Raw genomic sequence first — 12,523 nt, forward strand, 5'->3', positions numbered from 1 at the left:
TGACGCCTTTAAGACCTGACCAATAGACGTCTTTCTAACGTCTGTAAGACATTCAATTTAAGACGTATTTTTTTAAACGTCTTAAACATGCCTTTCTTATGACGTCTTTAAGACCTGACCAATAGACGTCTTTCTGATGTTTTTAAGAACATTTACTTTAAGACGCCATTTTTAAGATGGCCGCGGTGCCAGGCCAGCCAGGCATTAGACGGGGTCGAGTTGGAAAATAAATTATTCCATTTACCAAAGTTGAGCAGTGCTTTGCACAGGTAAGAATTAATGATATTTAAAGCCGGGTCTGCAATGGCCATAGCATAAGGTTGTAAGATGTAAGCGAAATAACCAAATCCATTTCCTATGGATTTCGTGCGTTCTACGGTGGTCTCGCATACGCAGTCACGGAAGAATTCTGCGTTCTTAATTCTTATTGCGCGTCCGCCGTAGAACATACATAGAGCCCATTCTACAATGGCAGTAACAAGACTGTAGGAGTAGAGATTAAATCGTTTTTAGTGAAGTAAAGAAGAAGAAGTAATGAAATAGACAATTCTCATTTTGTACTACTATTACCTTAGAGTACTAATGAGAATTTCTATTTCGTTACTTCTTGTCTTTACTTCATTAGAAACAGTTTATTCTTTACTCCTACAGCCTTGTTATTGCCATTGTAGAATGGGCTTAGGGCGTGTTCCAAAATTCACTGCCAGCGCTGAAAATCTTTAGTTCACGTTACGTATATTATATATTTTCAGCGCTGGCAGTGAATTTTGGAACATGGCCATAGTAGGAAATGGATTTGGTTCATTTCGCTTACAACTTTATGCTACGTTATATATATATATGTATATGTATGTATGTGTAAAAAAATTAAACTCTATATTGTAAAAAAATATATTAATTATCTTTTGTATATTTTTTTTGCAGCATTATGACAACATATGAAGATTTTATTCAACAAAATTTTATTCAACAAGATTGTGACGGTGTGCGTTCCATAAATGGAATGCTTGGCCATCATCGCGTATTGATACTACTAGACTAGTTGTACTATTGAAAACTTTGTATCAACCAATTAAGGAACAAGTAGATCTTCCGCCAATTCAATATGATCCAGTTTTATGTACAAGATCTACATGCAGAGCTATTTTAAATCCATTATATCAAATAGACTATTGTGGTAAGTAATAAGGTATTATAAATGAATAGAACAAAAATCATTTTTTATTTATCACAAGAAACATTTTGAAAAATATTAAAGTAGTTTATTTCTATTAGAAATTAAAGTATATTTTAATGTGTTTCTTTATTACGATGTATTTACATTCATATTCTTTATTATTCTTTATACTTCATTTAAATTCGTATTTTATTTAATGCATAATTCTCTTGTAATTTTCTGTCTATATCATATAAGATAATTTAAAAAATCAAATTATTTATTAGGAGCATATAGTATTCATAAAAATATTGTAAAGATATTTTTATATTTCAATAAATTCTAAATTTGTGTTATCATTATATATTATTTTTTTTAAGTTACATTATAATACACATATTGTGAGTTATATTAATAATTATGAGAAAAAAACTTTGCAAAAAGAATTTATGAGGAAATTCTTCGAAATAAGAAACAAAAAGGAAATATATTTAAATGATCAAAATGTATGCATTTATTTGAATAATAGTGTTATATATGTGTTATATATGTTGAATAGTTATATTATGAAACAAATATTTTTGATTTTACTTTTTTTAAGATTTGATTCTTTTCGAACATTGTTTTTATTATCATTTATTGACATTACATGATTTATTATAGTTTTTATTATATATAAATTTATGATATATATATATATATATATATATATATATATATATATATATATATATTACTTATATATTACTTTAAATATTATTGTATCTCAGTCCAATTGTATGTATTTATATGTATTATTTAGCGTGCCCAATGTTTGCCATCAATATTTTTACTTTTTGCGGATACATATGTCTGCATGATGAAGAATTAGAGGCACTTAAAGATTCATTACAAATGTCATTGTCTCTGCTTTCACTCAATGCTCTTATTGGTCTTATCACATTTGGCAAAATGATTCAAGTTCATGAATTAGAAGCACAAAGGATCTTCAACCAAAACAAGTTCAAGATATGTTAGGTACGAATAGAATAAGTCCCAAGTTATATTTACTATATTAGTCATTGTTCTTCATGATTACTTTATTGCATTTTATTCACATTACATTTTGATAGGTATAGGTAGACTAATTCCTGGACAAAATCCAAATCAACCAAGAGGACCTGGTGCGTAACTATTGCCAGCTGCTAATCGCTTTTTGTAACCAGTACATAAGTGTGATATGAGACAGTTCGACAGATCTTTTAGGAGAACTGCAACGTGATCCATGGTCTGTTGGGCCAGAGAAACGTTCATTGCGATCTACAATTGTGGCATTAGCAGTCGCCACGGATCTCTTAGAAGTTAGTTATGCAAATACTGATGCTAGGTATTTATATGTTGTAATATGATGTATATATGTTATGTTTTTCATTGTAATCCTACATATAATGCTATCAATGTATTTAAGGATTATGCTATTTGTTGGCGGACCATGTTCTCAAGGACCTGGCCAAGTTGTAACTGATGATTTATGACAACCAATCAGATCACATCATAATATTCAAAAAGATAATGCTAAGCATAAAAAGGCAATTAAGCATTATGATACCCTTGCATCACGTGCTGCAACTAATGGCCATAATAGATATTTATAATAGATATTTATTTTTGTGCTCTTGACACCAAACTGGTTTATTAGAAAGGCGACAATATTGCAACTCTACTGGTGGTCATATGATGATGGGGGATTCATTTAATTCTTCATTATTCAAACAAACTTTTCAACGAATATTTGCTACAGATGCCAAGGGTGATTTGAAAATAGCATTCAATGCAATCTTAGAAGAAAAAACATCTCAGAAAATTAAAGTTCCTGGAGCAATTGGATCTTTTGTATGTCAGTGGGAGAAAGGATCAAGTGTTGGAGTACTACAAGAAGTAGGCTTACTTGTCAGTGGAAATTTTGTTCATTGACACCATCTACAACAACAGCATTATTCTTTGAAGTTGCAAATTAACATACAGCCCCAATTCCGCAAAGTGGAAGAGGCTGTATTCAATTCATTATCCAATATTAACATAGTAATGGACAAAGGCGAATTAGAGTTACTACTATTGCAAGAAAGTAAATATATTTTTTATTATACATTATATGTATATCATAAATATTTATAATATCATAAATAATAATATATCATAAATATTTATGATGTTATAGGGATATCTTTAATTATTAGTTGGGCAGATGAATCATCATCTTTGCATCATGTAAGCATAGAATTTGAGGAAGCAACAGCTGTTTTTATGTCACGTTTAACTGTATTTCGAGCAGAAAGTGATGATGGTCCAAATGTTTGAAGATGGGTTGATCATATTCTGATTAGACTTGTTAGTAGTTTCTATCATTAAAATTGTGCCCAATTACACTTAATATAAAGCTTAAACTTAATATATTTATACATATAGATTTACACATAAATATATATTTTATCTATTTTGAGGTGTAAAATCTTATTATTGCAGTATCAAAAATTCGGAGAATATGCAAAAGATGATCCAACTAGCTTTAGATTGGCAGAAAATTTTTCCTTGTGTCCACAATTTATGTATCATTTACGCAGATCACAATTCTTCAAGTATTCAATAATTCCCCAAATAAAACTAGTTTTTATAGGTAAGTTGTTATTTGTATAAAACACATGATATATTTAAAACTTATTGATACTTTTAGGTCTCATATTTCATATATCAATATATATTTTTTGACATTCTTTTTAACTGAAAGAAGAAAGGAGCATCTCAGATAAAGTTTTCATTTATCTTATGATAGCAGTCATTTGTCATAAGTTGCTAGTGTATTACAGCTAGCGAATACACTAGCAACTTATGACAAATGACTGCTATCATAAGATAAATGAAAACTTTATCTGAGATGCTCCTTTCTTCTCATCTTTCATCGAGTGCGATTGTGATTGTGGTTGTGCGTTAAGTGAAAATTATATAAAATAGTTTATAATGAATGAAATTTAATAACACTGTGATGAACAGTATAACTAACAAAATGAACTCACAGACTTTATATTTACAGATGTTGACATTACTGATGAGGAATGGTTGAACGAAAGTTTAGTAGGTGATTACGTGTCTTGCGGTAATGCTAATGTGCGTGATGATGGTAATAGGCTTAATAATGACAATGTGCCTGATGATAATAATAATGATGATGATATTGGTGACAATATGATTAGCCCCGATAATGTGCTTGACGGTGATGACATGACAACTTTCAATGCCAACGGCAATCAGTTGGAAAAATGCTATGGTATGTATTAAACTTTATTCTTTATTCTTCCTTCTTAATTATATCGTTATATTGTACTTATAATAGCAATATGTTATATGTACTTAATTTCGTATGTATGTACTTGTGTAAAATAACTAAACAGATAATTTTAATGATACTTATAAAGAGAAATAAATATTTTTCTTTTTTATCTTATACAGATGCGTGTCGTATCGAACAAAAAATTATTAAAAATCTCATACAAAAGAATACGAGACAGTTGGAGATAATAATAAATTTAATAAATAACGCAGGACCAGCTAATACAATATATAATAATGACGAAGTCCAATTATTGCCGGAATTTCCGCTATCAACAGTTGACAAATTTTTCAAATTTGACACGGATCTCCAAAAGGACAGAGAGATTCGGAAACAATTAGTGAGTACTTTTCTGTTTTTGCGTCCATTTCTTTTTTCTTCTTCTCTCTATTTTTAAATGTGAAATAAATGTATATTTCTATAATTCAATCAACAACAAAAATTCTTTTGTAGAGATAAAAGTAGAAGACAAAATCTAGATATTGAATATACTGGGTGTCACACTAATTAATTCCTCTCATTATTTTGTACATAAAAGTATTAAGGTGAGGTAATCGAAAAATGAATATTTTACGATTACCTCACCTTAATACTTTTATGTACAAAATAAGATATTTTACGGTTTATATAAAATTAAGAAACGATTTTAAGCCTCATAACTCTACAAGTACTTAATGAAAACTAACTTAATTATAGTGTTTTGGAAAGCTCTCGAGATAAGCTACAAGAATAATAACGCAATGAAAAATAAATGGTTCCATTTAAGAAATTGAAGGACAACCTTCACATGATCTTGACAACACTATTCAAGGTCGTACTAATATTACTGTGCATTATTTGAAACCCTATAACTTTTATAGGAAACATTTTTGTCTGCCGTTCTCGGTTTTCGAGATATTCGGCTGATACGGGTGGTCTGACACACCCCGTATATATATATATATATATATATATATATATATATATATATATATATTTATTTATTTATTTATTTATTTTTTTATTTATTTATTCATATAATAAAAACAATTGTGAAAAATAAAATAATGAAAATAATAGGCTCAACATAATAATAAATTACTAAGGGGTAAAAAGGCAAATAAAAATCAAAAGACACGCGGTTATTAGTGCGCAAATTTAGATATATAGTATAAAATATTTACTTAAATTTACTTAAAGCGTAATATATAACATTCTTTTAAATTTTATTACAATTTTTGCTGCCTTTTGTCGCTTAGTAATTTTGAAAGAAGCTCTTAAAATATATTAAATTCATGTTTCCTTTTTCTTCAAGCGGCTTAAATTGAAAATATTATTAAACATTTTTGTAACATTCTGTTATAGAAAAGGAAAATTGCAAAAATTGGAGGAAACACTTTCGTTCACAAGACAAGGAATATTATAAAATACACATTATCGGATGAATTGTGCCGCAAATTATCATGGACAGGCCAAAAAGGATCAACGGCAATTAAGGACACAAGTTTTGTCACAGTTATTATGGGTAATTATTATTTCTTTAAGATATATTTTTATTTCTCCTTTTTATGTAATATTGTTTAAAAATAGTTGCACCTTTAATGTATTCGAACATCAGTATTATTCGAGATAGTATCTAACATATGCTTAGATGTAACGTGCACTTTTAACTTTAAATTTTTCTTCAGAATTATTAATAAGATCTTACTTCAAATTTCGTTCAAATATTCTTCTACACTTTATACTCTTTCCAATTTTTTACGGATCAAAATTTTTATATTCTTTCCAAAAGTTGCAAACGTTTATAGCTATACTTTACTTCATGACTACCCTATTCTAACTATTGGAATTAAAGCACAAAATATTTTAATAATTATGTAACAAATCGTTTTTCAGCATACGTTTCGGACGACGAAAAAAGTAATATGCACGATATTAAAAATACCATCCAAGAATGGTTACGACATGCGGGAGATCGCCTCAACTATTTAAGAAACAAGAAGAAAAAGGTTGGTAAATTATTGAAAATTCCATACGATATTATTTAAAAAACAATAGGGCTGTATAATGTTGCTGCATAACATTTTTAGTGTTGAAAATGAGAAAACATTGAAATTAATATATGTTTTTTAATATATGTAAATGTATATCTTAAATCATATTTCACTTATATATTTAATTTTGTGTGTGTGTGTGTGTGTAAAAAATTAAATTCTATATTGTAAAAAAAAATATTAATTATCTTTTGTATATTTTTTTACAGCACTATGACATATGAAGATTTTATTCAACAAAATGAAGATTGTGACGATGTGCGCAATGGAATGCTTGGTCATCATCGCGTATTGATGCTACTAGACTAGTTGTACCATTGAAAACTTTGTATCAACCAATTAAGGAACGAGTAGATCTTCCGCCAATTCAATATGATCCAGTTTTATGTACAAGATTTACATGCAGAGCTATTTTAAATCCATTATATCAAGTAGACTATCGTGCAAAATTATGGATCTGCAATTTTTGCTCTCAGAGAAATCCTGTAAGAAAAAATTCTATCCATTTTCTTTTAAGCTAAATCATTTTAGCTAGACTAGAGTTTAACTTAATTAGATTTAAGCTAGCAATTATTCAATTTTGGAAGTAAATTCAGCAGAATAGTAAGCTATAGGTCCTTGATAAAAATGACTAAAATAATATGATTTAGATTGTACAGATCATAAGATTTCAATCTTGTATTATAGTATGTATGTATATACACAGCATAATATATGCTATACACATAAATGAATAGAGTAAAAATCATTTTTTATTTATCACAAACATTTTGAAAAATATTAAAGTAGTTTATTTCTATTAGAAATTAAAGTATATTTTTATGTATTTCTTTATTATGATATATTTACATTCATATTCTATTCTTTATTACTTCATTTAAATTCGTATTTTATTTAATACATAATTCTCTTGTAATATTCTCCTCTCTATATCATATAAGATATAATTTAAAAAGTAATCGTAAATTATTTATTAGGAGCATATAGTGTTCATAAAAATATGTATAAATATTCAAAATATAATAAAGAAATGAACTTAAGATGAGTTTTGTTATTTATTATAGAATAAATCAATAAATCAATGCAGCTATTTTACCGACCGAATTACGCACGTCTAAAAGTCGTCTTAATTGAAATGTCTGAGACGTCTTTATAACATCCTGAGTGAGACATTTAATTATATCTTGATTGGGACGTCTTGAGTGAGACGTCTTAAAACAATGCCCGATAGATATCTTAAATCGGGACATAAGACGTCTTAAAGACGTCATAAAGATGTAATTCTGATAACTTCTTAAGACGTCTTTAGAAATTTCATGACGTCTTTAAGACATCTTTAAGACGACATAATGTTGTGTGGGTACGCTTATCCACGTTCCATGATATATTATGCGATTATGCGGAATTAATAATAAATTAGTCATGGATTAAAAGTTACAAAAGAGATAAATTTGCTCGTTTTGCTTACACTTAAAGTCAGTACACATGAGAAAATTTTAGTATTTACCATAAGCAAATCGACCAATCACAGGACGGCGTCCATTTTATATAGCTTCCGGCTAACTTCACAATATAAAAAAATTTAATTAAAATTAAACGAATGACTCACAAACCTTTTTAATTATACTTCAAAACTCTTCATACGAAATACAAACGATTCATAAGGAGAATTTTTAATATTTAGTTATGTTGGCTAACTACATACTGTAAAAATGATTAATTTTTTATAATTATTCTAATTACTCACAAACGTTTTTAATCACACTTCAAACATCTTCATACGAAATACAAACGATTCCATAAGGAGATTTTTGGTTGGCTGAAAAATTTCCGGCTAACTTAATACGAATGATTGTTTTGTGTACTCTGTTCGATGCTGTAGCTTCATCATTCGATTGATTATTTGGGACGAGAAAGGCTATAGATTTCTTTGCTCTTTAATGATTAATCAAACGCTTCGAAACTTTCGTAACGTCCAATGGAACGCCGCATTTTATCGAGTTACCAATGGCTGCGATCAGCAGAAAAAGCTGCTTTGCAACTGTGTAAAATTCGTGAGCCTGATTGGTGTATGCTCTTAATTGTGACTGAATCTAAGAGCATACACCAATCAGATTCACGAATTTTACAACAGTTGCAAAGCAGCTTTTTCTGCTGAACGCAGCCAATTTGTGGGAATAAAAAAGGCGCGAAAAGAGAGAATCCTGATATGGTGCATAACGTTGTGTGAGATCGGTAATAAATATTAGATAAATACCGAATAAGAAAAATATTATAAATCACAGATTTCAGTATTGTGGAAATAATAGAAAGTAAAGATTTTTAACATCTCTAATATAACGAAAATAGAGAAAATAAGGCTTTAAATAAGAATGCCGTTGCTTGCTTTTTATGTTGCATCTTTTTTTCATGTGTATATTTTCGCCTTCTATTTATGCATTCTATATGTTCTCTTTAACCAATTTTTAGCTACATGTGTAGTATAAAATACGTAATGCCAATAGTTATTAAATACCAATTGATAGTCGGAATGTTTAGATTCTAATCAAAACAGCGTTGGTCAAAAAAGCCGAAGAGGAAGAAAAAATAAAGGCAGAAGGTTAGAATGAAAACGTGATATATATATCTTTACAACTAAATAATTAATGTTGCAAAATAAATTGTAAAAAATATAAAATTATTGTATGATAATCTAATGTAATCGGTATAAATAGAATTTGATATAGTTTTTAAATACTATTTGTATATCCATGTTAATAGAGTAGTAGAAACAATAATATATATCGATCAATTTTATCTTTTAGTAATCTTTATCTTTTTTTTATAAAATATCTTTAATATATTAGATATATGTATAAATATACAATAATGTAAATTTATTGAGGGTACATTATTGTATTAAAACAATATCTATTTTTATTGTACTAAATTAATATCTGTTCATAAATGTATGCTTATTAAATAATTAAATATTCTTGTTGTGCTATACTTTTTATTTTACAGATTATTATTAATAATGGCACCAATTTCCAATGAATCTGGTGAAAATCTACTTTCAAGTCCAAAGAAAGAAGCAGCCCAAGAATTTGAAAGACAGCAAGTACAATATGAAGACTTGACTATTGATTTTAATGATAAATTAATCGATTTCTCTAAGCAATTTTGTCATATATATTCAGTAAGACTGGCAGAATTGAAAGCAATACTGATACCAAGAATTATTGCAAAATGGGGTAAGCTTTGTATAACAGTGTTTTATGCAAAAATATCTTGTCACTGTGACTCAAATAAATAAAAAAGATATTTATTTTGTTCTTAGGAAAAGTTAAGATACTAAAGTTGGCAGAATTAGAAGATTTTGAAGGACAAGAGTGTGTAATAGTTGGTACGCTCTATAAACATCAAAAGTGGAAGCCATCGATATTACATGAGTTAAGCGAAGATTATCAACTCACATTACCAGAACTAAGATCAAATTATTGCTCAGAAAAGGATCAACTTTTCTTGGAAGATGAAATGTTACGTATCAGGTTACTAGTTGAAGATGCAGAGATGAAGAATTATGTTACAGGTATCGTATGTGCCATATTAGGTCACAAAGAAAAAGATGGCAATTTTGTGGTAAGTGTAAATTTTTAAAATCTTTTAAAATCCTTTTGTTTTTTTTGTGTATTGTTTGTAATACATGCAAAATTATCTTTTTACATCTTATTCAGATCAAGGAATGGTGCTTTCCTGGTTGCGTGCCTAAAAGTTCACTGACACAATTAAAGTCCAAAGGAAAACTGTTATTTCTATCTGGGCTCGATTTGGCAAACAATTCAAAGAGTTTGTCATTAGGTCTTTTAACCGAATGGATATGTGGCATGGCAGGAAATGCAATTGTTCAAGAAAATGCTACTTGTATTGTTCAAATTATTATTGCTGGTATTTACCCTGGTATATTCTTATGCCTTTAATTGTATAAACCGATTTTAATTTTACATTTTACTTATTAAATGTCAGGTAATTCTGTCAAAACTGTTACAAAAACAAATACTTTAATGGGACACGCTGAAGGGAAGGCACAAGATGCCGCGATAGCAAACGAAGTTGCTGTAGCAACAACACTCTTAGACGTATTTCTCTCTGAAGTAGCAACATGTTGTTGCATCACCTTAATGCCAGGTCAACATGATCCTGTAAATGCAATGCTGCCTCAAAAACCACTGCATCCATGTATACTACCACTAACATCTAGGTATTGTGCAAATATACCTACCATTGTGATGTAAATTATATTTGACGTCAATGAATAGGAAATAAGATTATATTTTTTAAACTACTTGTGTGTGGTGTGTGAAAATGGATTTCTTTTCTATTGTGTAGCAAAAAACATGATTTAAAAAATCACTTTTATGAACTTATATTTAATTACACACATGCATTCTTAATATATTTAAATTTTACTCTATTTTTTATTCAATTCTTTTAAATTCAATTTGGATGACCAAATCAAATTTAAGTAATATATAACAATAATAAAGTATGCTTTAAAAAATTGACAAGATTGAAGGATTGATATATAAAAAATAGAATACAATGACAAAAGCAATATACGGTCCGGATGATAACAAAACGCAAAAAAGAAAGGCTAAAAAGACCGTGACGCAAGATGTTAGAGCGTAAAAAATAGAAGTAATAAAAGACTCTAAGTAAGAGACATAATATATTAATAATCAGTTAGATATAAAAATACATACGTACGTTTCGATCTTTTCAAGATCCTTTTCAATGTTCAATAAGTCGTTAGAAAATAAACAAAATTAAAATTTAAAATAATAATAATAGAGCGCGATTAAACAAGGACAAGCGCGATAGGAAACAAATATACATTTTTTATTATTTTTTGATAAAAAATAGACTTAATTTTCTATATCAAATTTTATTGATTCATAAAAGCTTTTATTCTGAACCATAGTCGAAATTTAATCTATGCGCAAATATAATTCTGATTAAAATAGTGTTGTGTTTTCTAGATTTGAAAGTTTTAAAGGTGCAACTAATCCGTGGATCGGCAAAATCGCTGAACGTGTAATAATGGGTAGCAGTGGTCAGCCGATTGAAGATATCATAAAAGCGACTGGTGCAACGGATATATCTCCTTTAGACTGGTTGGAAAGAACTCTGTTTTGGAGGCATATGTGTCCGACAGCTCCAGACACATTACCAGTACATCCTTACTCTGTAAAAGATCCATTTATCATAAATTATTGTCCAGATATATACTTTGTGGGCAACACAGATAAATTTGAAACAAAACTGTGGAGAGGTAAATATTATAAAGCAAAATTTGATAAAATTATTTGTTTTACTGATTAAGCATTATTATTACATTAGTATTAATTAAACGCATTTGTGTAAAATGCATAACAGATTTATTTCTCACTTTTGATGCTACAATATCGCATAGATATTTTGATACTGCTAATATCCTCTTACATTTTGCTAAAGAACTAAAGAAAGTACATTCAACTGTATTTGTAGGTGAAGGAAATCAGGTGGTCAGACTAATTTGTATTCCAAAGTTTTCCTCTACAAATCTTGCAGTCATGGTGGACATAGAAACTTTGGATACTGAAATAATTTATTTTGGTACAAGTACACCTGAGTGAATTTGTAATTTGTTTGAATACGATTAAGATAAAAATAATTAATATAATATGTGAAATTTTCTATCAGATCATTATCAAAACATATTTTTGTACTCTCATTATACTTTTAAAGCAAAATAAAAATATTTTTATATTTTAATAATGGTAAATATATTTTAATACAATATTATGTTGTATAACAAAAAATTTTCATACAATAAGTTATCAAATATTTTGATTCATAATTGTTTTATCATAATCATAAAAAAATTACAATCATAAGAATATGTGTGCATATAAGTATATATATATATATATATATATATATATATATATA

General features: G+C 28.3%; 2 protein-coding genes across 12 annotated transcripts; both read left to right on the top strand.

Moving 5' to 3' along the window:
- LOC145970953 (uncharacterized) lies at positions 1–7,593 on the top strand. 7 transcript variants are annotated; one of them, XM_083098049.1, is made up of 13 exons: positions 1–269; positions 753–848; positions 925–1,177; positions 1,959–2,173; positions 2,269–2,522; positions 2,604–3,260; positions 3,354–3,403; positions 3,659–3,809; positions 4,224–4,457; positions 4,640–4,860; positions 5,865–6,024; positions 6,396–6,508; positions 6,763–7,593. In XM_083098049.1, the coding sequence occupies exons 6-13, from the start codon at positions 3,221–3,223 to the stop codon at positions 6,775–6,777; spliced, it is 984 nt and encodes a 327-aa protein (XP_082954175.1). In that variant the 5' UTR covers positions 1–269; positions 753–848; positions 925–1,177; positions 1,959–2,173; positions 2,269–2,522; positions 2,604–3,220; the 3' UTR covers positions 6,778–7,593. The 7 variants fall into 7 exon arrangements, with proteins under 7 accessions (XP_082954175.1, XP_082954177.1, XP_082954174.1 ...); XM_083098051.1 differs by lacking the exon at positions 753–848 and having other exon boundaries at positions 1,959–2,195; XM_083098048.1 differs by lacking the exon at positions 753–848.
- Positions 7,594–8,678: 1,085 nt separating this feature from the next.
- Positions 8,679–12,349, top strand: LOC145970951 (DNA polymerase delta subunit 2). Of its 5 annotated transcripts, none has more exons than XM_083098046.1 (8): positions 8,679–8,788; positions 9,092–9,152; positions 9,557–9,786; positions 9,873–10,174; positions 10,270–10,480; positions 10,559–10,793; positions 11,572–11,864; positions 12,080–12,349. In XM_083098046.1, the coding sequence occupies exons 3-8, from the start codon at positions 9,570–9,572 to the stop codon at positions 12,205–12,207; spliced, it is 1,386 nt and encodes a 461-aa protein (XP_082954172.1). In that variant the 5' UTR covers positions 8,679–8,788; positions 9,092–9,152; positions 9,557–9,569; the 3' UTR covers positions 12,208–12,349. The 5 variants fall into 5 exon arrangements, with proteins under 5 accessions (XP_082954172.1, XP_082954170.1, XP_082954169.1 ...); XM_083098044.1 differs by having other exon boundaries at positions 8,694–8,788; positions 9,023–9,152; XM_083098043.1 differs by having other exon boundaries at positions 8,696–8,865; positions 9,023–9,152.
- Positions 12,350–12,523: the final 174 nt, after the last annotated feature.

This window comes from Camponotus vicinus, unplaced genomic scaffold (genome assembly GCF_025532165.1).
Source record: "Camponotus vicinus isolate PSW18456_S1 unplaced genomic scaffold, iyCamVici1.0 SCAF_4, whole genome shotgun sequence".
In the NCBI taxonomy this organism is placed as follows: Eukaryota; Metazoa; Arthropoda; class Insecta; order Hymenoptera; family Formicidae; genus Camponotus; species Camponotus vicinus.

What these genes read in the sequence shown, in the direction of transcription:
- LOC145970953 (XM_083098049.1), top strand. Translation starts at nt 3,221, where the DNA reads ATGGACAAAGGCGAATTAGAGTTACTACTATTGCAAGAAA. An exon ending in GTTACTACTATTGCAAGAAA is followed by an intron (nt 3,261 to 3,353) that starts GTAAATATATTT and finishes ATGATGTTATAG; the next exon opens with GGATATCTTTAATTATTAGT. An exon ending in AATAAAACTAGTTTTTATAG is followed by an intron (nt 3,810 to 4,223) that starts GTAAGTTGTTAT and finishes TTATATTTACAG; the next exon opens with ATGTTGACATTACTGATGAG.
- LOC145970951 (XM_083098046.1), top strand. Translation starts at nt 9,570, where the DNA reads ATGGCACCAATTTCCAATGAATCTGGTGAAAATCTACTTTCAAGTCCA. An exon ending in TGTTCAAATTATTATTGCTG is followed by an intron (nt 10,481 to 10,558) that starts GTATTTACCCTG and finishes ATTAAATGTCAG; the next exon opens with GTAATTCTGTCAAAACTGTT. An exon ending in TGAAACAAAACTGTGGAGAG is followed by an intron (nt 11,865 to 12,079) that starts GTAAATATTATA and finishes CTGTATTTGTAG; the next exon opens with GTGAAGGAAATCAGGTGGTC.